At 39.1% G+C, this 24,881-nt stretch overlaps 1 protein-coding gene across 1 annotated transcript in view; it reads left to right on the top strand.

The window, feature by feature from the left end:
* The first annotated feature begins 24,531 nt into the window (after positions 1–24,531).
* LOC142970819 (histone H4) overlaps positions 24,532–24,881 on the top strand; it is an 880-nt gene continuing 530 nt past the window's right edge. Inside the window, exon 1 of the mRNA XM_076111257.1 lies at positions 24,532–24,881. This exon is cut by the window's right edge and continues 530 nt beyond it. Coding sequence (XP_075967372.1) covers positions 24,586–24,881 — 296 coding nt within the window. The 5' untranslated portion in view covers positions 24,532–24,585.

Raw genomic sequence — 24,881 nt, 5'->3', positions numbered from 1 at the left:
GGTTTCATCAAACTAAAAGGCTCTATAACCCTCGTTATCCGCTGGACACGTCAATTAGCCGGATAAATCGGGACAATCCACGAGCTCCGGGACGCCGTCCAGCGAAACAAATAAATTCTGGCAGAGCCGAAGCTGCTGTGTAATCTGGTGAACTGGCGGCCGCTCCGCAGATCTCAATTAGGGGAATCCGTCTGCTGCAGCTCCACTAACACTGTCGAGGGTCAGAATTCATGTTTTCAACCTGGAAGATCTGAGACAACTTTAGATTTTCTACTTTTATTATTCACTGGGAGAGACTGTTAGATGGTAAAGGAACAGCATGGCATTTAAGGAAATGTATACTTTCTGTGTTACTTAGGTTCAATTTTAAAATAACTACAGTAGACACACACATGGACTAACTGTTTGTTCAATCCACAAGCACTACTCTGTTTATAGGTTTTGTTGTTGAAACATTTTGAGGGATTCCCGTTGGCCATCTACAGATGAAAAGACATGTCATGACAGCTTGGCACCCTGAGAGGTAAAGGATACGTCAGGTGATTCATCCAGGGCACTCTAGACCGGAACAAGAACTAAAATAATTGGCATCGACTGTCAGATTTGCCAAAAAGAACAAAACTCTTTGTGACAGTCGAATCAGCTCAGTGCATCACGCCACGCAAGACCTTCAGTCAACAACACAAAACAACAAAACTCTAAACAAACTTTAGCATCTTCAGCAGCATCTTCTTTCACAACTCTTGTATTTTAAGTGTACTGCTCTTTAGCCTAGCTTAGCACAAAGACTGTAAGCAGGGGGAAACTGCTAGCTTAGTTACATAAAAAGAGAAAATAATGCACCTTCCAACATCTCAAATGTTGTTTCTTAACTCTTTCCACCAAACTTTGAACGTATAGGTATTTTAAACACAAACAATAGGTGGTAGACTCCTTTCCCATTGCCAGTAGATGAGCTTTTTCTGGTGCAACACGTTCAACGAATGCGCCAAAAGAACGGGTTTGTAAACAGTGAAAATGTTACAGTGGTTATTTTTATTTTATATCTGTTATTTATTCAGTCTCTCTTTAAACTTTCAACCAGCTTTGGTGATTTTTGTAACAATGGATTGACTAAAACAAACAACGTCTCCAAACACGTCTCCAGTTTCCGTCAACGGAGTCTGGTATCTTTGAGGACGACTTTTTCTTTTCACATCTAACTCGTTGAATTAAGGGTTTATTTTGATTGTTGGAACAGTAGAATGTTGATGAGTTTCATTTTGTTTCTGTCGAGTATGAATTAATTGTGTTTTGACGACTGAAGAGGTAAAACTGCTGTTGTCTGACTGGAGTCTGGTGGTTGTTTGAGGAGAATATATTAACTCAATGTTTAACTGCAGTCATTTGTCTCAGGATCGAATGTTGATTGTAACCTTTCCTACAGAGGATGGAAGCCAGATGTTAATGGGTATTGATGGTTTTTTGGTCCAGAAATGGTCTTTATTTACGTGTTGCCAGACTTTGATGCAGTTTTGGGCAGATTTGGCTGAGAATTAGTCGCAGTAAACAGCAGTTTTACATCATGACCTCAGTTTGAATTATTTACATCAAATTAGAATCCGTTTTACTGAGGTTCATGGTACGTGAACAGTCATGGTCCTCCAACATGTCGGAGTTCACAACATCAGTTTGTCCTAAAATGTTTTCCAGGTTTTAGCCTGATAATCATATTTAAATAACTTTTATTTTCACTTCTTTGTTCTGCATGTCATGGGACATAATGAGGACTCAGGAGCAGACAGTCAGGTGAAGTGAAAAAAGGTTTAATCAACAAACCAAAAAACAAGCAGGGAATCCAAGGACACGACGGAACAGGCAGACTGGGAAACTGGGAACAGGACGAGCAACACAGACGGGTAGGTAGGGAAAAAACAATGACCTGGCAGTGAGTGAGTGAGAGACAGGGGTTTAAGAAGTGACTAGAACAGGTGAGGAGAGTTGTGCTGATGAGGGAGTGCTTGATTACAGATAAGGGACAGGTGAAGGGAGTTGGACTGGTGCTGAGGGAGCGACTGAGTAGAAGAGTGAGGAGCTACAGAAAAACACACAACACATAAGGCAAAGCCTGATTGTGACACTGCACATATCAGTCAGCTAACACTGTGTTAAGAAACAACCTGCAGAGCTACCTCAATCTCGCCATTTTGTCGCCATTTTTATGCCAATGTGTTTCTGGTCATGTCTAGATGGTACCCAAAGAGCTGTGAAGACGTGCAAAATCTCTCACAAGACTTGTGGCCCGATGACCCATCCTAACCTCAACAATCCCAGGTCAATGCCTAGTGTTAACCATTCTAACCATTTAAGGACAATGCCTAACCTGAACTATTCAAGATAAATACTGAACCTCAACTATTCCAGGTCAAGGTCTAACCTCAAACATCTCGCTAGAGTTTCGCAACTTGTCGATCACCTTCTGGACCCGACCCTTCTACGACATCCTCATTCCTAATCACGTCTACAAAACTCTTGATTGGTTTTCCAACTGGGAAAACGAACACGAACATTAAACCTGTTTATATTTCAGAAACAAACTCAGAGATACGGATTCAGAGGTCTGAAGGTCACAGAACTGAGAAACAGTTTGCAATTCGCGTTTGAAGCTTTTTCTTTCTGGATTTATTCCCTTCACACGTCCCTGAACGCCTCGTGTTCCTGTGCTAGCAGTATTCCAGCCTGAACTTCAAGCTGTGTGTCCTCAAAAACTTTCAGATTGAGATTAAAAAAACAACTTTGCTCACAGAAACATCCCGTCACAGCTGTCACGTTGATGGACATCTCATTTCACTGAGCGCTGAGAGAAAAATATCTCCATTACTAATCCGAAACTTCTCAGTAAACTCGGCGTGGTCGTATAAATAAAAGTGCATAAGAAGTACAGTATTTACATGCGATGCATTATCATGTTTCTATTTTTACCCTCATGAATGCCTTTTTTAATCCGAGGGCGTCTAATGCTTTGCGTGACACACCAGAAGTATTAATGAGGAGTTTTGCCTGCTGCCACACGAACCCCCATCCGCCGTGATTAGTGCTATTAAAACATGAAATATTAATATGTGACACCGTTAGCTCAGTGGGAGACAGATAACTGAAGCGTCGGGGCGCTAATACCGGCTGCAGCGGTCGGACGCGGAGGCGGGAAGACGAAGGCTGTCGAGTGTTTTTGCTGTGATTTCTTTCTGAGGGCGAGGTGATTAGCGTGAGCTTCTTTCTGCAGAACCTCCTGACTCTTATAACCCCGCGCTCGGCTGAGGAAAGCGCTGGAAGCAGGAGAGACAATGCAAAGAGGAAGTTACATAACACACACACACACACACACACACACACACACACACACACACACACACACAGAGTGGTAGTCCTCAGCTGCAACCTCCATTGCTGCTCAAAAAGAAAGAAAGTGGGAAAGCAGTGAGAGAGCAAAGATGTGGCTGAGCTCGTCCGGGCTTAACGAGGGGGTGAATGACGGGCGATGACTCCGTTCTACATTCACATTTTTGAATTATTCACAATATCTGAAAAGAGGAAATCATGACAATGAAGCCTAGGTTAGAGAAAAGATGGCGGTCATGGCTCTAATTCAGAATATCCAAACGGAAAATGGTGTTTTGAATGAATGAGTTCTTATTGTGATCGTTGTGGATCATGTTCAGATGAAATCATGTGTGATGAGTTGATACTCTTCAGGTTCTAGGATCATTCTTTGGACATGTTCATTCATTATATATACAGTGAATGAGCAGTATACACATATATATATATATATATATATATATATATATATATATATATATATATATATATATATATATATATATATATATATATATATATATATATATATATATATATATATATATATATATATATATATATATATATATATATATATATATATATATATATATATATATATATATATAATATGAACACAACCAGCCAAGAGTTAGTAAAGCTGGAGTAGAGATGATGTCCAGAAGAAAAGAAGGAGAAACATCATGTCATCATGTCTTTAAGAGAAGGCGTTTGAAGATGAGGGTCGTTTTACGTTAAACTGAAGATGAACGTCTGTATGTAAACTGGAATATCAGTGAAATACATGTTAACACAGTCGGTGAAAAACAATTTCAAATTGTATTGTTTGAACTACAGATTGTTCTCACGTTGCAGCACTTTATTTTAAAACTATAGTTATTTTAGGTCTTTAATATGGTCTATTGGTGAAGTAGCATTAATTACAATGGATAAAGGATGCAGTAGAGGCAGGGATGTATAGACCAGAGGAGGTGAAATAAAACCCTGTTATATATATAATAATGTAGGTTTAGTGAGACCTCGTCAACTGGATGGAGCTGCCGCTCCAACGTTGAGTGAAACATATTAATGTAAAGTTCAGAGCACAGAAATCTTCCCTCCTGCAGCTCGCCCCCCACATTTACTTTCTATAATCTCTGCTGCATGAGTTAAGCCTCCAGTTGCATAAGAATCAATCCTCTGTATGGAGGCGGGCAGGTGCAATCTACCTGAAACCGCTCGTGTTTGCGTGCGATGTAATATCTTGTTGGTCAAAAGTCATGATTTTTTTCAGCTTAGTAAGAAGTACATGAACATTAAATCAAACTATAGAAAACACACATACAAGCTCACATTGCTGTGTAGAGGACAACATTACGTTTCAAAATAAAAGTTAGCTTCAGGCAACAAATCCACATAGTTCAGTTTAAGAAAAACCTCACGGCTGGGCTTCAATTAACGAAGTACAGTTTGGTTTAGACAACAAAGCCACCACAATACTTTAGGACACGAGGTGTTGAACACTGGTCACTGGTTTAAAGTCTTGTGTTTGTTTGACTCAGGAGGCAACCTCCGGTTCTTTAAAGTGAAGCCAAAGCTTCATGTGTTAAAGCTGCATTCTCTCTAGTGTCCACCAGGGGGCGACTCCTCTGGTTGTATAGAAGTCTATGAGAAAATGACTCTACTTCTCTCTTGATTTATTACCTCAGTAAACATTGTAAACATGAGTTTATGGTCTCAATCTCTAGTTTCAAGTCTTCTTCAATACAGCATGATGTTCATTTAGTACATTATGGTCCATTTAGAGTCACACAGACCATAAAGCAGGGGATGCTTTAGGGCGGGGCTACACAGTGATTGACAGGTCTCTACCAGAGACGTATACGGCGTCTCTACGTCACTCCGCCTCAGTCCAAATATGGTCACTTCCTGTTCACTGGTTGTAAAAAAACAACGTCAGCAAAATCTCTGAACTCGAGGCTTCAAAACGTCCATGACTACGTTCAATTCTTATATACAGTCCGTGGTTTGACTCATCAACCGGCCCACAGAAAATGGTCTCAATCAATATTTAATTCTACGTCACTACCTCTGATTGTTGCATAGATGCGTAGATGTGTTTCATTTGTTTTGTCCACCATGACAAAGGATCCTAATTGACTTTCCATTGGCGTTGTTTTCATCCTGAGCGACACATATTTTTATTCTATTCTATATTATATTTATGTTTCTCTAGTTTTCCAATACTTGCTTTTTTGTGTTAATTTCCTACTGAGTTTGTGTGACGCATCAATAAACCAAAGCACATTCCTTTTACTGTAGAAGTCTTTAAGGTTTGGGCCGAGGTCAACATATGAAGAGGCAGCAGAGTTAAATGATTTATTGATCAAATAAACTTAAAGTCAGAGTGAAACAGGAAGCAGATACAAAACCCAGGAACGCCGAGCACTGATTGGAATGTCAGGTGACTACAGGTGAAACTAATCAGGGACGGGCAGACCATCAAAACTGGCAGACAGGAAGTGATGCAGCAAAATAACACAGGAAGCAATAAACAACAACAAACTGCACTGATATGAATAAATTAAGCAAAGAAACACTATTCTGACATCTATATGAAAATCAGATTCAGAGAAAATACCATCAATTATGAACAATTCAGTTTGGTTGGTTGGATATAAAATGTAACGTGTTTGTAAAATCCAGTTTTGAACTGAATTTACATTTTGGGTATTTATGTTTTTGGACATTTTAGCTTTTATTTTGACAGTAAATTACAGGAGATCATCGTTATTTGATTTTCATTTATCATTGAAACATACATTTCTAGATACAAAATGATAAAATATGTGAGGATATAAAAGAAAAACACTGATCCTCAGAGACTGAATGTCACCAATAACTACAGCTAAGATTACATCCTTCTTTAATTGCACGCTGGTAAAACAAGATTACTGAGCCTTCAGTGCATCACCTACAAACACACCGTGAACGACACAATTACTCGTACGGGTTATTTTTAAAACCCGGGCTGCACCGGGTCATTAAACTGGAGCCCTGAGCGCACGAGCAAAATAGAAAACGATTGCCTCATCGGCGTGAGATAATTAATATTAAGGGCTTTCAGCCCGAGCTGCTCAGCTGGCTCGAGGTCTGTGACATGGAAAATGTAAGACTCAGATGAGCGTTACGTAACCTAATTGTTTAGCCCTCGGAGAAAGAGCGCTTATCTTTGAGGACGGAAAGTGTCGTGAGGGGCCCCCGAACTAATCAAATATATGTAAACTCTCTGCTGAGAATGCTAATTAATGCCTCTCGGTGGTACCGCCCTCCGCTAACGGCTAATCATCCAGAGCGGAAGGTCGGCTTTTCTACTTGAGCTTCACACACACACACTTACATATATATATATATATATATATATATATACATACATATATATATATATATATATATATATATATACATACATATATATATATACATATATATATATATATATATATACATACATATATATATATACATATATATATATATATATATATATATACATATATATATATACATATATATATATATATATATATATACATACATATATATATATACATACATATATATATATACATACATATATACATATATATATATACATACATATATATATATATACATATATATATATATATACATATATATATATACATATATATATATACATACATATATATATATACATATATATATATACATACATATATATATATACATATATATATATATACATATATATATATACATATATATATATATACATATATATATATACATATATATATACATATATATATATATATATATATATACATACATATATACATATATATATATACATACATATACATACATATATACATATATATATATACATACATATACATACATATATACATATATATATATATACATATATATATATATACATATATATATATATATATACATATATACATACATATATATATATATACATATATACATACATATATATATATACATATATATATATATATATATACATACATATATATACATATATATATACATATGTATATATATATATATGTATGTATATATATATATGTATATATGTATGTATATATATATATGTATGTATATATATGTATATATACATACATATATATATATACATATATATATATATATATATATATATATACATACATATATATATATACATATATATATATATATACATATATACATACATATATATATATACATATATACATACATATATATATATACATATATATATATATATATATACATACATATATATACATATATATATACATATATATATATATATATATACATACATATATATATATAGATATATATATATATACATATATATATATATACATATATATATATACATATATATATATATACATATATATATATATATATATATATATATAAAGCACCATACAATATAGAAGTCAAGTTCTATAGATTGTAAACAAATATAGTGCAACGGAATAAACATTAAATGGCTAAAAAACTAGATTACTTTATGAAGTAGGTGGAAACATACAGTCAATGTGTCCACGATTCTTATGATATCTTACCAAAGAAATACTCGTTATTGTTACAGCAGTGGTGGGCCGTCAGGGCCTGCAAGGTCTTCTCTGCTGGCCTAAACAGAATCACAAAGTTATATCTATTTTATAATTTAATAATCTTTCTTAAATACACTACATGTATTATAATTGATATAAATATTTTCCCATTATCTTATGTTCTCATTGCACAGCTACTGTCTTCCTCAGTTGCTCTGCTTCCAGTGCAACTTGTTTTAAGTAGAGCTTTTATCCAATCAGATCTCACCTCTGTGTAAGAACAGAGGCAGAGGCCTGCAGACTCACAAGTGCATCCATGTGCAGTTTAAGTGAATGGGGACGATATTGTTGATTGTCATAGTGTTCAACCAATCAGATCTTTAGTTTGACATGTTGGGCGTATTCTTTGACGTGTCAGAGCCTGCTAGCTGGTCTATAATGACGTCAGCATTACGTGCAACTCAGTGTCCATGTACAGCTCTGCTGCGAGGTGCAGAGTGTGCTGTGATTGGTCAGTGGGCGAGCACGTGACTATCGTGAAACGAAACTTAACAGCAGAGGCTGATGGGTAGTGAATCACATCATGTGATGCAGCTCAGCCAATCAAATATGGGCATTCTGACTGAGTGAGATGCACCATGACACACGGGGCTGAGACGAGGAAAGACACTGCAGATCAGTACGTTCAAGTTGTGAAAGTAAAATCCTATGATAATCTCTTTGGGTCGCAGCTTGCCATTAAGGAATGATGGCGGATCCCACAGCCAGACCAGCTGAGAACATTATATTTTCCTGAATTTAGGCTTTTGCTTTTTCTAAATGCTCTAGCGTTATTCAAACGACTCGTACCGAACGGTTTAATACGAAGATGTACATAGTTACAGCCTTAAAAAATGAATAATAGCTGTGGCGCCATCATGTGGTTATAAGGTGGTATTTCAGCTGCAGGACAGCAGTGAAGGCCCAGGTATAAAATGCACGGCCCGCCACTGGGTTACAGTAACACGTTTACATTTCTGGTGGTTACATGAATACATGTAATGGGAACAACTTAGGTTGAGGAAAATATCGTAATACACTTAGTTGGGTTCAGGAAAAGATCGTAAAAAGTCTTGGTTACGTTTAGGCAAAGATCGTAAAATACTTCGTTATGTTTAGGAAAAGATCGTAAAGATTCTTAGTTAGGTTTATCAAAATATCATGATAAATACAGATTTAGGTTTAGGAACAGATCGTGAAAGATTTTAAATGAATCGATGCTGTGCATTTACATATGAACTCGTGTCTTTCATTTGCTTTTAATGCCACATTTATAGTGTCTGTCTCTGAACATCCTCCGTGCTTTTGGGAATATAATACAAACATTATACAGTTTGTTCATTAAGTCTCATTTAACATTTGGGTAATGTGGTCCACATTGTAACAGAGAACATTATAATTCAAGATTTTACATTTTCTGCAGAATCTAAACCTTACTCATCATAGTGTTGATGATGTCACTGCTGTAAACAGTCTTTAAATCACGAAGCACAGAAAAATGCTGCCTGAACATTTTCAGAGCTGATTATATTTTACTATCGGATGTATTTAAGCTGTTTCGGATCATTTCTGACTTTGTTGCGTCTGCGAGCAGAGAGAGGAAGAAAAAAATGAATCAAACGAGCAGAAAACAAGCAAACAAAGAGGAAACGTTATCTAACCAGAAACCCTGAATGCAACGTTTCCACATGAGCTGCTGATGACATCAGTCTGCATCAGCTGCTTTAAGGGAAGCTAGAGAACGGTCTTCTACCACGGGCAGCTCAGTGAGGAAGACGATGAAGAGGAGGGGGATGGTGGTTATGATGATGATGATGATGATGGTGCAAACTCCACACAGAAGGACCGCTCGGATCGGGGATCGAACCCGGGCCTCTTGACAGTGCTAGCCACCACACCACCGTGCAGCCTTCGCCCTGAGAATGATTTAGTTAATAGTTTAAAATAAATGGCTTCAGGTTTCAGGACCAGATGTTTCCTCCTACACTTACTGAAGTACAAGTTTTGTGGTATTTGTACTTTGCTTGAGTATTTTATGCTGCTTTACACTTTTACTGTATTACATCTCAGAGGTACATATTGTACTTTTTACTTGATGACTTATGTTATTTTACGTTTACTTAGTTAGCTTTCTTTTCCTCAACCTAACTTAATTGTGTTGTTGCCTCAACTTAACTAAGTTGTTTTGTGTGAAGAAGGAAGTTTATTTTGAAAAGATTGTATTCACGGAACGAGTGGAAATTGACACGTGTTGCTGGACTTTTGTAGGAAAACGCAATATGAAGAAAAACATTGTGTGAGGATACGTTGTACTTGTAGTTTTATTTATGAATGTATTTAGTTTTAGTGTGAGTTGAGGAGTGTTGGAGGTATTAACCGTAGAGACGTCTCTTGGCTTGAGATACTTAAAGCACCAGAAAAAAAATCACATTTGAAAACTCAACAGAAAGAACATGAGCCGGCTCCTGAAGATAATCCACAGACCTGGTTGTGAACTATTTTCTTTTTTCCAAATGTGTTAATTTGAAGAGAAGGAAGACGTCTCTCTCTCCAACACGACACTGATGAATAACACTACAGTGAGAAAATGAGCTTTTTGTAATTTGGGCCAACGGATCCTTTAGATTCTGGAACCAGCAGGCTGAGAGTGAATAACGGCGTCAGATGGAGCTCCTGCATATGGTCACATGGGGATGTTTCAGCGCGCTCGGTATCATGTGGACGTGACGTGTTTACATAATGCAGGAGGCGGTGGGAACTGTCGGTCTGCATGGCTTCACTCTGCAGAAACATGACAGCCGGCGGGGCTCGAGCATCGAGCGGCAGACCGTCTGTCTGACGGATCAGAGGTCAGTGTGGACGTTAAATAATACGTGGGCGTGAAAATACAACAAAAAGAGACGGAGCGGTGAAGGTTCATAACTAAAAATGTCACTTGGGAGGTAAAAGACAAGAATTGTAAAAATTCAAAAATACATTTAAGGAGAGAGGAGAGGAGAGAGGAGAGAGGAGAGGAGAGAAGAGGAGAGAGGAGAAGAGAGGAGAGAGGAGCGGAGAGGAGGAGAGAGGAGAGAGGAGCGGAGAGGAGGAGAGAGGAGAGCGGAGCGGAGAGGAGGAGAGAGGAGAGGAGAGAGGAGAGGAGAGGAGAGAGGAGAGAGGAGCGGAGAGGAGGGGAGGAGAGAGGAGAGGAGAGAGGAGAGGAGAGAGGAGCGGAGAGGAGGAGAGAGGAGAGGAGAGGAGAGAGGAGCGGAGAGGAGGAGAGAGGAGAGGAGAGGAGAGGAGAGGAGAGAGGAGAGGAGAGAGGAGAGGAGAGGAGGGAGGAGGAGAGAGGAGCGGAGAGGAGGAGAGAGGAGAGGAGAGGAGAGGAGAGAGGAGCGGAGAGGAGGAGAGAGGAGAGGAGGAGAGAGGAGAGGAGAGAGGAGAGGAGAGGAGGAGAGAGGAGAGAGGAGCGGAGAGGAGGAGAGAGGAGAGGAGAGAGGAGAGGAGAGGAGAGAGGAGAGAGGAGGAGAGAGGAGAGGAGAGGAGAGGAGAGAGGAGCGGAGAGGAGGAGAGAGGAGAGGAGAGAGGAGCGGAGAGGAGGAGAGAGGAGAGAGGAGAGGAGAGAGGAGAGGAGAGGAGAGGAGAGAGGAGAGAAGAGAGGAGAGAGGAGAGGAGAGGAGGGAGGAGCGGAGAGGAGAGAGGATGTTGGAATGTTTAGATGTTGCATCGCTCGAAACAATGAACACAGATTTAAAAGGTCAATTCTTTAAAACAGTGAAACTAGTGTTGAGGTCAGGTTTGAGGACATGAAGTGTCTTCACTCTGAGAAAGTCTGACACAAATCTACCCAGCATGCATTGTGCAGGCGACCACCGGCTGATCAATTCTGATCAGGACCGGCTCGCCTTGAACGAGCTCTTTTTACAAACACGATATCTTCTGTGTTCTGACACACGGTCACAGAGAACGTGATGTAATACGATGACGTAACGTTTGTGGGTCTGAACCCTCCATCTCAGCTGAACGGATGTGAAGTGACGGACGCCCCGTCAATGAGTTTTGGGAGCTATTTTTAGGGGCTTTAAGAGGGAAAATCCTGTTTCATTATCCACAGACGAGGTGGCACGACTGCGTCATTGCATCTCTCTCTGTCTTCATCTTATATTTCTTTATTTTTTAGCGGGTGACAGACTACAGAGGCACGTTCGACTCCATGTGCCACATCAGCCATGCATGAACTCACAGATTTGATTGCTCAGTGATAATATTCACCGAACCCCCCGAGATATAAATAGACAATATGTCGAGTGTGTGTGTGAGTGTGCGTTTTGTAGTAATCAGAGCGGAGCTGCTGCTGCTGTTGGTGGTGGTGTCACGGCACACGAGGAGACGAAGGGGGGGGGGGGGGGTCACGTGACTCCAGCCGGCCAATGGCAGCGAGCCGCGCTTGATTGAATTTCATCTGGTCGGCCACCGTTAACTTCCACTAAAGCTTCAGGGCCAAACGGCTGTTGGTGCCGGTTACAGATGTGTGTCAGCGCTGATGTGATGTCGTGTTTGTACAGATGCAATATAACTAAGTACTTTTATTCAAGTACTGTAATACGAGTACAAGTACTTCCATTTTATAACTCTTTATATTTTTACTCTTGTTGTAATTTAATTGTCGCCGTTTTAATTTGTATTTATTTAAACATATTAACATTTTACATAGATACAAAAAATTTGGTTTGTCAGACAATTGATTTATTACCTCAGTAAACATTGTAAACATGAGTTTATGGTCTCAATCTCTAGTTTCAAGTCTTCTTCAATACAGCATGATGTTCATTTAGTACATTATGGTCCATTTAGAGTCAAACAGACCATAAAGCAGGGGATGCTTTAGGGCGGGGCTACACAGTGATTGACAGGTCTCTACCAGAGACGTATACGGCGTCTCTACGTCACTCCTCCTCAGTCCAGATATGGTCACAGAAGGTGAAGATCAGGTGACCTTCTGTTTCTCTCAGTGTACTAACATGGTTTATGGGATTCATAAAGTGCTGCAACACTTAAAGGGTTAAAGGAGCTCGGTAGAGCTGCAGAGACGGAGGTGATTCTCAGTGTCCTTCCTCTCCTCACTCACGTGTTAAGCGTTACCTAACCCCGGACACAGTAACTGAGGGGCACGGCTGTGATTCGGCCACTTCTGTGATGTAACACGCTACAGAAACTGTGCCTCGACTTCATCATGCGTGTCTCCTCTGTGACTCATTGAAAACGTCTCGCTGCAGCTCGTCTTCATCACACTTCCCTCTCGCCGAAGGATGAAGGTGTGAAGTCGTGGGTTTTGCTGAGTGTTCATTCATCTCTGACGTTTTTTTTAGAGAAGCAGATATGTTAACCACGTGAGAGGTTCACCTGTTGGTAAAAACACTCAGATTCAAATGTTGTGACTGTTTCTCAAACTGCCGTTAGACGTGTTGTGTCGTCACACCAGTGACACCAGATACAAATAAATGACATATATGGTATTTTATTTGGACGTAAGTGCCGTCGATTGTGGCTTTTGTAATTATTTCGCAACCAATATATTTAGTTTTTCATCATGTAACTCCATCTCATTCAGACTCGGCTTCTCGTAATTACGGATATGATGTAAATGTGGCATTAGCATTGTCACTGTTAGCATGTTAGCACGCTCGTGCCGCCTCACGGCTAGCAGCTAGCACGTCTCTAGCCTCTTAGTCTTGTCTTTTATTGCTGTAAGTGGCACTAAGTTACCTACAGCAAGTGTAAAGTGAGTACGGGGATGTTTATTTAATGCTTTAAGGCTAAAGTTGTATTTATTTTCATGCATTAATCTGCTAAATAGAAGGAAGGTTTGTCACGGCCTGTGTTGACGTGTAGCTTGCTATGCTAGTTCTTACTGCAGGACATTTCATCTCATTCACACAGAGACCTGGTTAACGCTTTGTAAGAAATGAATGGTGCACGATGCAAGGTTGCATCAATCATTTTCACTTTCATCTTGTACTTATTGCAGAAAAGGGTTCATTCACTGTTTATAGGCTGAAACAAACCTTTACGACATAAATCCACTTACGTTTGCCCTCCTAACTACTTCAGTGACACTTTAATATCTGCTGTTATTTCATGGCTCCACCAACATGCGTCTTTAAAGCCCGCCCTGCTGTTTTTGCACATATGTGGAGAAGATACCGTAACGGCTGCAGGCCTCTTCTTGAGTGCCCGTCACTGTAACAGATTTCCCATAATTCCCGTCTGTGCAAAATACAGCCAGACCGTCCCCGGATTACGTAGGTTGGGTGTGGAAACAGATTTGGATACGGTCAATTTATGTTTTTTTTCTTCTTCTCTTCCTCCCCTACTGAGGTCTGACATGTGTGCAGATCCTTTTTAAACCTGCGGTGGTGTTTGTGTAATGGTTGCAAAAAACACTTTGGCTCAAGTTAAGTCCTGCAGCGCTGCAGCACCGAGGCCGAGTGATGCCGAGTTAGCGTCCTGTTGGGATTTGCAGTGTCTAGTTATTAAGTCCATAATGCGGTGATCCGCCGGCCATCTTCACGGCCAGAGGTCAGGGAGGGTCTCTGCACCAAAACACATCCGCTCCTCGTGTTGTTGATGTCAACACTGATATTTTTTTTGCAATAAAGCTGCTGATAGAGGGATTTTATTCAATATCTTAAATGTTCCAAATCTGGGATATTTTTTTATGACCCCGGGATACATTTAAAGTAAAAACATGTTTCACTTCTGGTCCCTTAGCTACAGAAACTCAGTCTGAACTCCCTATAATGATGTACTCTAATTCAAACCAAAGAGTCTGAATATTAAATAAATGCATATTGATTAAACCTACATAAGGGTTGTAGTTTTATCGAGTCCCAAAAGCACAAAAAAAATAAAGATGATGTTTTTTGTGGATTATGTTAAATATCTTAAATGTTTTTTTTGTTTTTATGTTTCCATTGCTGGGAACACCTTTAGACAGGATACACAACTGTAAAGTATTTGGAAATATAGAAAACAGGAGTGAAGATAAGAATAAATAATCCCAAACTGTTCTTAATTAAATGCAAACGGAAAAGTCTTCAGGACGAGTTCAAAAGAAGAGTTGGAGCAGATGTAACTTTTTCTGGGAGTTTGTTTCAAATATGTGGGGCATAAAAACTGAATTAATATTATTAAAGTATTTCTTTGGAGGCCCAGAAGCAACAAATGCCACATTATCGAACATATAAATACATAAATAAAGGGTTGATCTTGATCTGGTTAGAATTATAGTTTTAAAACACTTAAAACATGAACTACCATCATCACCAGAATGTGAGGAAGTTACAGTGTTGACATTATGATATCTACTCAAATTAGCATGCTAACCAGCTAGCCCCGACCCGTCCCGTCTTGTAGTACCACTTGTGTCCTGGAGAGGCGATGGTGAGTCACTGTAGCTTCAAAGTCGATCCAACAAACTATAAACAACGTCACACGTTAATATGATGAGAAAGCAGTCTTATTTTGGTTATTTCGGTTTTCAGAGTTTGGTTGAATCTTTGCATATTGTTGCTCAGCTGTTTGTTAGTAGTCGGATTATATTATATTTAATATTTTATTTATGGACACAGTAGTAAAGGTGAAATGCTGACCCTTGTTTTGGACGATGTGGCCAGCTATTACACATTGTACCTTTTTAAAAGAATACAAAAAAATATTTCATAATAAAATATAAAAGTGGAGGGTTGATAAAATAAAACTATTTATTTTTTATTTACGTTTTAAACCATAAGATTTTGTATTTATTATTTTTTCATAATGATACAGTTACTGTTATTTTTATTATTAATATTGTGATTATTACAACAAACAATGTTATTTTATCTTTAGGTTGTACATTTTATAATATCGTCTAGTTTGTCATTGCTTGGACTCCGACTGTCACCTCATGTTTACTACAAGCTGATTATGGGTATTTCTTTATTAACCACATGTTGTGATGATTGAAGGAAATGACCTCCACCAGTGCTTTATTTTACCTTTTATTTTTTATTCATGACGATAGTAAATATGTGAGTTGAAAGAGTCAAGGTTAAAACAGATAATCACACTCGGCCCTTTTTCATTATGGAACACAGCAAATGTGAATAAATCCAAACACATTATTGTTTTAAACATAAAACCTCCGCTTCATTCTAAGCTGACAGCAGTGGGGTGAAGAAAAAACACCCTCCAGGTTAGCGTGATGTTTCACAACCCGAGCAGTGAATCATCAAATCTAACACACACACACACACACACACACACACAGTTTCCTCTGTGCATATATTCCCACCGTGTAAACGTCAGACATGTAGGACATCGTCTTCATCTTTAGCGGTGACTCCTCCACTGAACCAACATACATACACAGATCTCTGCATGTTAATCTGCTTTGCATCGTCAAACACGCGACACGTTCATGCTTAAAATAGTCCAGAGGGGAGAAGACTGCTGGAGCGAGAACGAGAGAAACAGAGAGAGAGACTAAATGTCATAATAATAAACTACGTCTGCAGAGGTCAAGAGACAACGTCACTCCATCTGAAGCTGTTAGAAGAGTTTAAACAAGACGTCATCCTGTTATCTTTAATTATTATATTAACGATGTTATCCTCAAAGGTTTTAATGATTCCTGGAAATAAAAACTATTTAATATGCAAACAATTTAAAGAGGAAACTACAACATATGAAGTAAACAGAACTGAGCAGCATCTCTCCTCTAAAAACCCCAAAATAAACTCCAACATAAAGAGAGAAACACTAGTGAAATACTGCAGCACCACCTAGTGGACACATGTGGGACTGAAGATATGAAATGTGTTCCATACCTTTTAACAATGAAGAAATATAGCACCAACTTTAGATTATTATTTTATTTATTATAAGTTACTCGTCCTTGTTGTCCACTGAAAATCAAGTATTTTAAATTTTTTCAAATTTTCAAATAACCTTAAATATTAAGTGTTTCTTTTATTGATTTGGAAACATATCAAGAGAAAAATACTTCTCACAAAGCTTAAAATAGAGCAGAATTGTTTAGTTAATGACAAGAAAGAGACGGCAGGAAAATCAAATCTTCAATCAGCAACTAACGGGGGACATGTGAGCAGAAGGGGAGGAGACTAACGAGGGACAGGTGAGCAGGAGGGGAGGAGACTAATGAGGGACAGGTGAGCAGGAGGGGAGGAGACTAACGAGGGACAGGTGAGCAGGAGGGGAGGACACTAATGAGGGACAGGTGAGCAGGAGGGGAGGAGACTAACGAGGGACAGGTGAGCAGGAGGGGAGGAGACTAATGAGGGACAGGTGAGCAGGAGGGGAGGAGACTAATGAGGGACAGGTGAGCAGGAGGGGAGGAGACTAATGAGGGAAGTATTAAAGTATTAAATTCATTAAAAAAGATTTCAAATGAAGAACTTGTGAATTCAAGTATAAGATATTTTAATGTTTTAAACCTAATAGTTGTACATTTGAATTTAAGCCATTGAGGACCTGCATAAAGCATATTTATAAGGAAATATCTGAACTGTGTCTAAAGCACATTGATGAATATTGTAAATCACATTTCATTCAGCGCTTTATTCTCTAGAGGACTTTACTCAGTGTGAGATTTGACCGGCTGAGATAAATATTATAAATCCGTCGAGTGATCGCCGGATAATCAATGATTAACACATTCACAGCGAGGTCACAGGAAGGGGGGGGGGGGGGGGATTTGTTTATGTTATGAATGAAAGTACATTTAATCAAGTACTCTACTTATGTACAGTTTCCAGGTACTTGAGTATTTCCATTTTCTACTACGTTCTTACTTCTACTCCATAATATCTCAGAGGGATAATGTTCAAATCTGAAAGAAATGACTTCAAACATCGAACCAAAAACACCAAAAAACCCACATCGACTTCCACACGAGGGAACAGGAAGTGTAAGAGTGCTGAGTCATGTGTATTTCAGTACTCTCTATTGTGATTGCCTTTGGTGTGAATTTTGCGTGAGCAAATTGAGATGTAGCTCTTCTTTTATATTTATTTTTATTTTACACACTTGCTTTGTTTTTGTGTCAGCATCCCTCCGGCTCTACAGTCTACGCTCTCTACTGTCGGCCGTGTTGACACCTCGTGCCGTCCCTCATACGGCAATCCGGCGAAAAGTGAAGGAGGAAAGTTCCTCCGCCTGCTGGATTTGGCCGTGCAGGCCGGCTGGCTGCATATGCTGCGCTGGGATTACACTGATCCAACTTAATGCCTAAGACCATGCAATCATTCATAACTACAGGAGCTGTTGAGGGAACAGCCGTGGATGCTCCCGGCACCATCTGCCGCTTGTGGGCAGGATTAACTTCGAGGAAGATGTTGAAAGGTTTGGGGGGGTGAGGACTCGTATAGTTCACCAACCCGGCAGAAAAACACCCTCAGAGAGGAACCTTTTTTCACCAAAACATCAAACTGCTTCTTTAAAGCTGTCTGATCGAATTCAATCAACCTCACAGCTTCAAGTCGAGAAAACATCTTTGGTGTTGGTGCATTCACGGATCAATGTTCACTGTTTTTTAACAAATTTGTCATAACTCTGCAACTGCAAGGCCGTTTTCTGCCTTTTTAATTTAATTAATTTTCTTCCTCAGAATTGATCACCTGCGAACACACATTTCTGTCCGACTTGTGATTGATCAGAAATTTGCTGTAATCAACATTCTTACAATGACAAAGCATCAAGAAGAAGCTGTAAAAAGCCACTGTTCAGTATTGCAGAGCATCAAACTGCAGACAGACTCGGTTAGAGACGAGCTGGTGAACATCGTGGAGCATTTAGCAGCTAAACGAGGTGGTGGAGACCAAAAGCGGAGCTAAAAGTGAGATTACCGGATCATCACGTTGCTCTGCAACTGTTGGATGAGAAAGTAGGAAACAGTTTGCTAACAAATTAAACATATCAAACAAAAAACGGTCTTTCACCCAGGAGACAGCAGTTCATTCCTCATGTGAAACAAGAAGTTTACGAAGATTTATTTATCACGTAACTTGCGTACTTAAGTAACGCCACTTCCGTAGTTATTTTAACCAAAACAACCATCTTTTCCTAAACCTAACTGAGTATTTCTGTTTCCTAAAGCTCTCTAAGTTTCCTGTGAAGATGGAAGTTTATTTTAAAAAGACTGTGTTCATTAACGAGCAGAAATTGACACGTTCTGCTGAATTTTTGGAGAAAAACGCACGAAAAATGAGAATTAATTTTTGTGAAAGACGTCATATGAACCGTTGTGTGAGGATACTTTGCTTTGAGACTTTCAACACACTTTTGTAGTCCGACTGAGAAAAGTTGCTTGTTTCTTTCCACCGTTTTTCAGAGTCAGTAAACACTAAAAGCTTGTCTTCTGTTTGTTTGTGTCTCCACAGAGAGTTGACGCCCTGCCCTCCGATCATCAGGAGAATCGAACCCCCGTCGACCGGGACACACGCAAAACAACACAACACTGCTGCTGCCCTCCAACGAACAGCATCCACCACCTTTTTTTGGAACTCTGTGCCTTCAACCAAAATTCACCAGTGATACTTCTGAAGCTTTTGCTTTTTTTTTTTTTTTTTTCTTTTGACTCAGAGGATCTATATCTGCTGATGTAGGAGGGCCGGGACCGAGCTCACGCTTTTTATCTCTCTGGAGTTAAAAAAAAAAAAAAAAAACCTAACCAGGAAATGCAAATATTGATAATTTTAACGTCCTAACGTGTTCTTTTTTTGTTTTTCTACAAATTGTGTTCGTGATTTACTTCATATCAGAAGAAAATCCCTCGCTGTGCAATATCAGTCCATATTTATGTGAAGTTGTCATGTGGATGTAGACTTTGGACGAACTTTTTGGTTTTATTTTTGTAACGATGTTTTCCTGATTTCTATTTTTCTAAAACGATTGAAAGACAGATGAGCGGAGGGGAGAACAAAAAAACACATTTTAAGGGAGAGAGAGGACGTTTGGTTGTTGCTGAATTCGTCTACGTTTAGTTTTCCCTGGACTTCCCTTCCTCCTGCTCTGACCGGAGCCAAAGCCATAGTCTATCTCAGATATTAAAAAACACCAGTGTCCCCAACAGCAAGATGCATTCAGGGTCTCTCCGTCCGGGGCCGACACCACGGGCTCCTCTCGTCTCAGCTGTTGGACTTTTACGAGCGATGTTTTTCCGGTTTCTACTGTTTCGTTCAGGGGCTTGAATCTGAAGTATTTAGTATTTCTCTACCTTTGTGTGGCCTGTTCTTCTTGCTGTTATTTTGTACTTCCTCCTACATATCAATCAAGCAACTATAAGTGGCATGAGTACGTGTGACGGTGAGAACAATGAATGAGTGTGTTCGCCAGAATGGGAGAGGAAATTCTGTGAATGCTCAAATTTAAAAAGCCCAATAATGGCTCCCCAGTAATAGGAAATGAAAGAATGGGGAACAATTTTAGCCAGCTGGTAAGGAATTTTAAATGTGTTAGTTAGATGTTGGCCAAAACAGCGAACCATTAACAACCAAAGCCATTTAAAAAATGTCCTCTAGATGCTATTTAAATTAGGTATTTGCTACCGATTGTGGGCCATTGTGGGCCATGAATATCATAAGATGCCTTCATGTCTAATGGGAGTTCCTGCTGTTTCTGAGCTGTAAACATCCAAATCATAATGGCTTTATGAGACTACGCTCTTTACAAAGTACAATCTCAGGAGGTTAAAGTTTATCCCCAAATCAAACCACAAAGGTCCAACAATTAGCTGCAGAGCTTTCAACCACATTTCTTGTCTTCAACATATCTTCTCTCTGAAGGTCAAGAATTATTATATAATATAATTTCAGCGACCGTAAGCAGACCAGTTTATTGGTTCTCTTGAAATTGTGCCTTTCAAAAGGCCGACTTTGTTTAGAAAAGTATAAACTCATATTAAACTAGAAGGGCACTCAAAGAGCGTAGACCTCGACCAAGGCTGTTTCTGTAAGTTCTACGTCACTCCTCCTCAGTCCAGATATGGTCACTTCCTGTTTACTGGTTCAAAAAAACAACTTGGCGATAGCAAAATCATCAAACTCAAGGCTTCAAAACGTTCACAAACTAATGAGTGACGTCACGACGAGTACGTCCACTTCTAATATAGTCTGTGGGTAAAACATATTAGTTAAGATAACATTACATTTAAAACAGAGCTAATTTAGCTAGCTAGCTAGCAAGCCAAGCTAACGGCCATGTTGTTGTTTCACATAAAAGTAAATGATCTCACGACAAACATTTCACATCTTTACCATCTGCCTAATATTAATGACGACGAGAACAAAGCATTTCCCCCTTTAATAATTTAACATTTGATTTGTGCCTTGTTAGCGGACGTTAGGTATTTAGTAGCTTTTTGGAAACAAGATTACGTGTAAGAAGGAAGACTGATGCAAAAGTTAAAAGAATAAAACAAACATGTTTTTTCTGTGCTTTTATCGCTGCCAGTAATAAAAATAAAACATTTCACAATAAAAGTCTTCCAGTGGAAGTGAAGCGATGATCGTCCCTTGATAACTGGAAGGCTTTTAATGTGAAAGGACTAAATAACAAGGTAACACAGAACAAAAGAGCAATGGTTCTGACTGAAATATAATCAAATATACTCTAAAAAACAGGCGGATTTATTACAAATAATTTCCTCTTTCAACTACAGACGCGGACCACTATTTGAGCGTTCACAGTATTTCCTGTTGTATTGTTTCAATCCTGTTTTCTGCAGTGGTGAAATGTTTTTGTGTATCCTTGAAGCTGCTATCCCTGTACTGTGTAGATCGGAGACGTCCAGCCTTATCCCTGAAGTCCGACAAACATCCTCCATTAGCTGTCCACATACCTCACAAACACACCAACACACGTTTAATATGAACTCAGTTACTAAACGCATCGGTGGTTCAGTTTGTGCCTTTCAAGGGAATCAACGTTTTCACATTTGAGAGTTGGAACCAGTCTCAGTGTAGTCCTGATCCTCTATATGAACCAATCTCAGTGTAGTCCTGATCCTCTATCAGACCTCCATCAGTAAAGAGACCATCAGAGAGAAGATGGTCTGTTTCTATAGAGTTATTCTTAATGCTCGTCATCAGAGCCACCGGGTCAGATTCTGGTGAAACCAGATGAACTTGTGCAGGTTCACCAGAACCTCCTTCAGCTCAGACTCCAGCAGAGACCGGTCCACCGTGGACAGATCCAGATCCTCCAGAGACCGGTCCACCATGGACAGACCCAGATCCTCCAGCAGAGACCAGTCCACCGTGGACAGACCCAGATCCTCCAGTAGAGACCGGTCCACCGTGGACAGACCCAGATCCTCCAGCAGAGACCGGTCCACCGTGGACAGACCCGGAGCTCCGGAGGGAGGAGGGGGAGCTCCCCCTCCTCCTCTTCCTTTAGGAGCAGAGCTTCTCCTCTCTGCTGGAGATCCAGGACGTATTACTGGATCCGCTTGAGGGAGGGGAGGCACGGGAGAACCAGGACTGAGAGGGGCAGACTGTCAGACCCTGCTGCAGTAGAATGAGAGGTTTTCTAAAGAGAGTGGTGCTCAGAAACACTACCACTTTAGTCCACAGGGACCAACAGAATCAACACTAAATAAAACTTCTTTGCAGTAACTTTAAGTAGATTTAGAGCCACGTATTTCTATAAAAGAACTCATGATGTAAAACCTGATCCCGTCACAGGCACAAACTGGAGCTCGTGGTCCTTTTTCTTTCAATCAAATCAAACATGTTTCTCTTGAACAGCAAACCGTTTGTAGGCGAATACCTGCAAAGTGTATTATCTTTATTATTTCTAAATGCATGGTTTTGATTGAACATTCATATCCACCTGGAGGATGTTGTGTTCTGCCAACAGTAGTGGAGGTAGTTTCCTTTTGTTCTGTGTGGAGTCCGTAGACTTTGCTGCCTGTGAGTGTGAATCATCCGTGAAGCTGCCTCCGTCCATCAAGTACCTTCTTTCTGACGCCATTCCCCAAAACAACGCTGCCAAATTGGTCTGAATAAGCCAAAAGTTTCTCTGTGTATAAGTGGTTTAAGTGTATCACATGTTTAAACCTCATCCCGTCAATGTTACATTGTGTTTTTAACAGAAAAAAGAAATCCTGTTTGTTAAATTGTTGATAATATATGCAGACGAGTTATGAAATAAACTGAAACATACTCAGATTGTTGGCTGGTTTGAGTTTCCTTGTTTCTCCACCTGATGGAGACATTACAAAGTGTTTTATATGTGGTTATTAGATTAAACACATTCATTTAGAGACAGTTCACATAATAAACAACATTTTGATAAAATGACCTCTTCACATGTCAAGTTTATTAATTACATTTAAAACAAATCAATATTATGAGCCCTCATCAGTTGAGTTCAATCAAATGTATATATATAACTTTTTTTTTGGTTTGTTTAATTAACCTGGGAAATAAAAATATTCACCAATTCAATAGAAAAATGGAACCAATTAAAGGAAAGTCTAAAAAAACACATCATTTTAGGTATAGGCCTACAATATTATTATTATTTAACCGTATATTTCTGGTTACAATAATGTCACAATCTCTCAGATGGATAAAAGTGATTTTATTATTATTAATTACAAATACAATTATTTGAGTGTAAACTTGAAGATAAACACTTCGATCCACTATAGATGATGCAATAAATCGATAGAGTGAAAATAACTACATGACAATGGTCAAAATGTTTATTTTTACAGTTAGTCTGCTTCATGATTTAATAATTAAACATATATTATACAGAGAAAATAATAAAAATGTAACATCTCTGACCCAGAGAACGTTTCTGGAGACGGCAGCAGAAATATTTGTTCTTTATAATATTTTAGTCTTGGTATATATATTATTACCTTTAATGGTATTGCTCATTGTTCTCATTGGTCTCAGCACATTGACAATACAGATCTATTCTATTTAATAGTATAAAGAATAGATCTAGTATAATGGGCAATGTAATAGTAGTAAGAATATTATAGTATGCAGCAGAATAATATGTACAGTATTGTATAGTATGATACAGTATATTATGTATGTAACATAACACAGTATGGTGTAATAATACAAGTAAAAATACTACTTAAATAAATAGTAATACTATTTATTAATTGTAATTGTAAGACAGAATATATAGAGTAGCTGGAGGCATGTTTTAAATATGGTGTATATAAACTATCATAGTATCAATAAAGTACAATAATGGAATGATGGTAATCCAGACGTTGTGCTTTGAAAAAAACGTGTTTATTTATTATAAAACCTTACAAAATTGTCACATCATGGGGTGAAGGATAAAACATCTTCAGTCAGTGAAGATAACGTGCATTAAGACAATGGAAATGTCCTGCTTTTATTTTGAAGGCGAAGGGATCGTCAGTTTCATTTGTTAGAAAATAATGTTGCCTCCCAACAGTCTTCAAACACGTCCGCATATATGCTTTAAGTACCTCCGCTCTCCGCAAACACTTCATTAGTTTAACCAACGTAAACCTGACAAGATGAGTGGCCGCGGAAAAGGAGGAAAAGGACTCGGCAAAGGAGGCGCGAAGCGTCACCGTAAAGTGCTCCGTGATAACATCCAGGGCATCACCAAACCCGCCATCCGCCGTCTGGCTCGCCGCGGCGGAGTGAAGCGTATCTCGGGTCTGATCTACGAGGAGACCCGCGGTGTGCTGAAGGTCTTTCTGGAGAACGTGATCCGTGACGCCGTCACTTACACCGAGCACGCTAAGAGGAAGACGGTCACCGCCATGGATGTGGTGTACGCTCTGAAGAGGCAGGGCCGCACTCTGTA

Source organism: Anarhichas minor, unplaced genomic scaffold (assembly GCF_050575085.1).
Source record: "Anarhichas minor isolate MPS153535 unplaced genomic scaffold, ASM5057508v1 ptg000044l, whole genome shotgun sequence".
Taxonomy (NCBI): Eukaryota; Metazoa; Chordata; class Actinopteri; order Perciformes; family Anarhichadidae; genus Anarhichas; species Anarhichas minor.
This window is presented reverse-complemented; position numbering and strand designations above follow the sequence as displayed.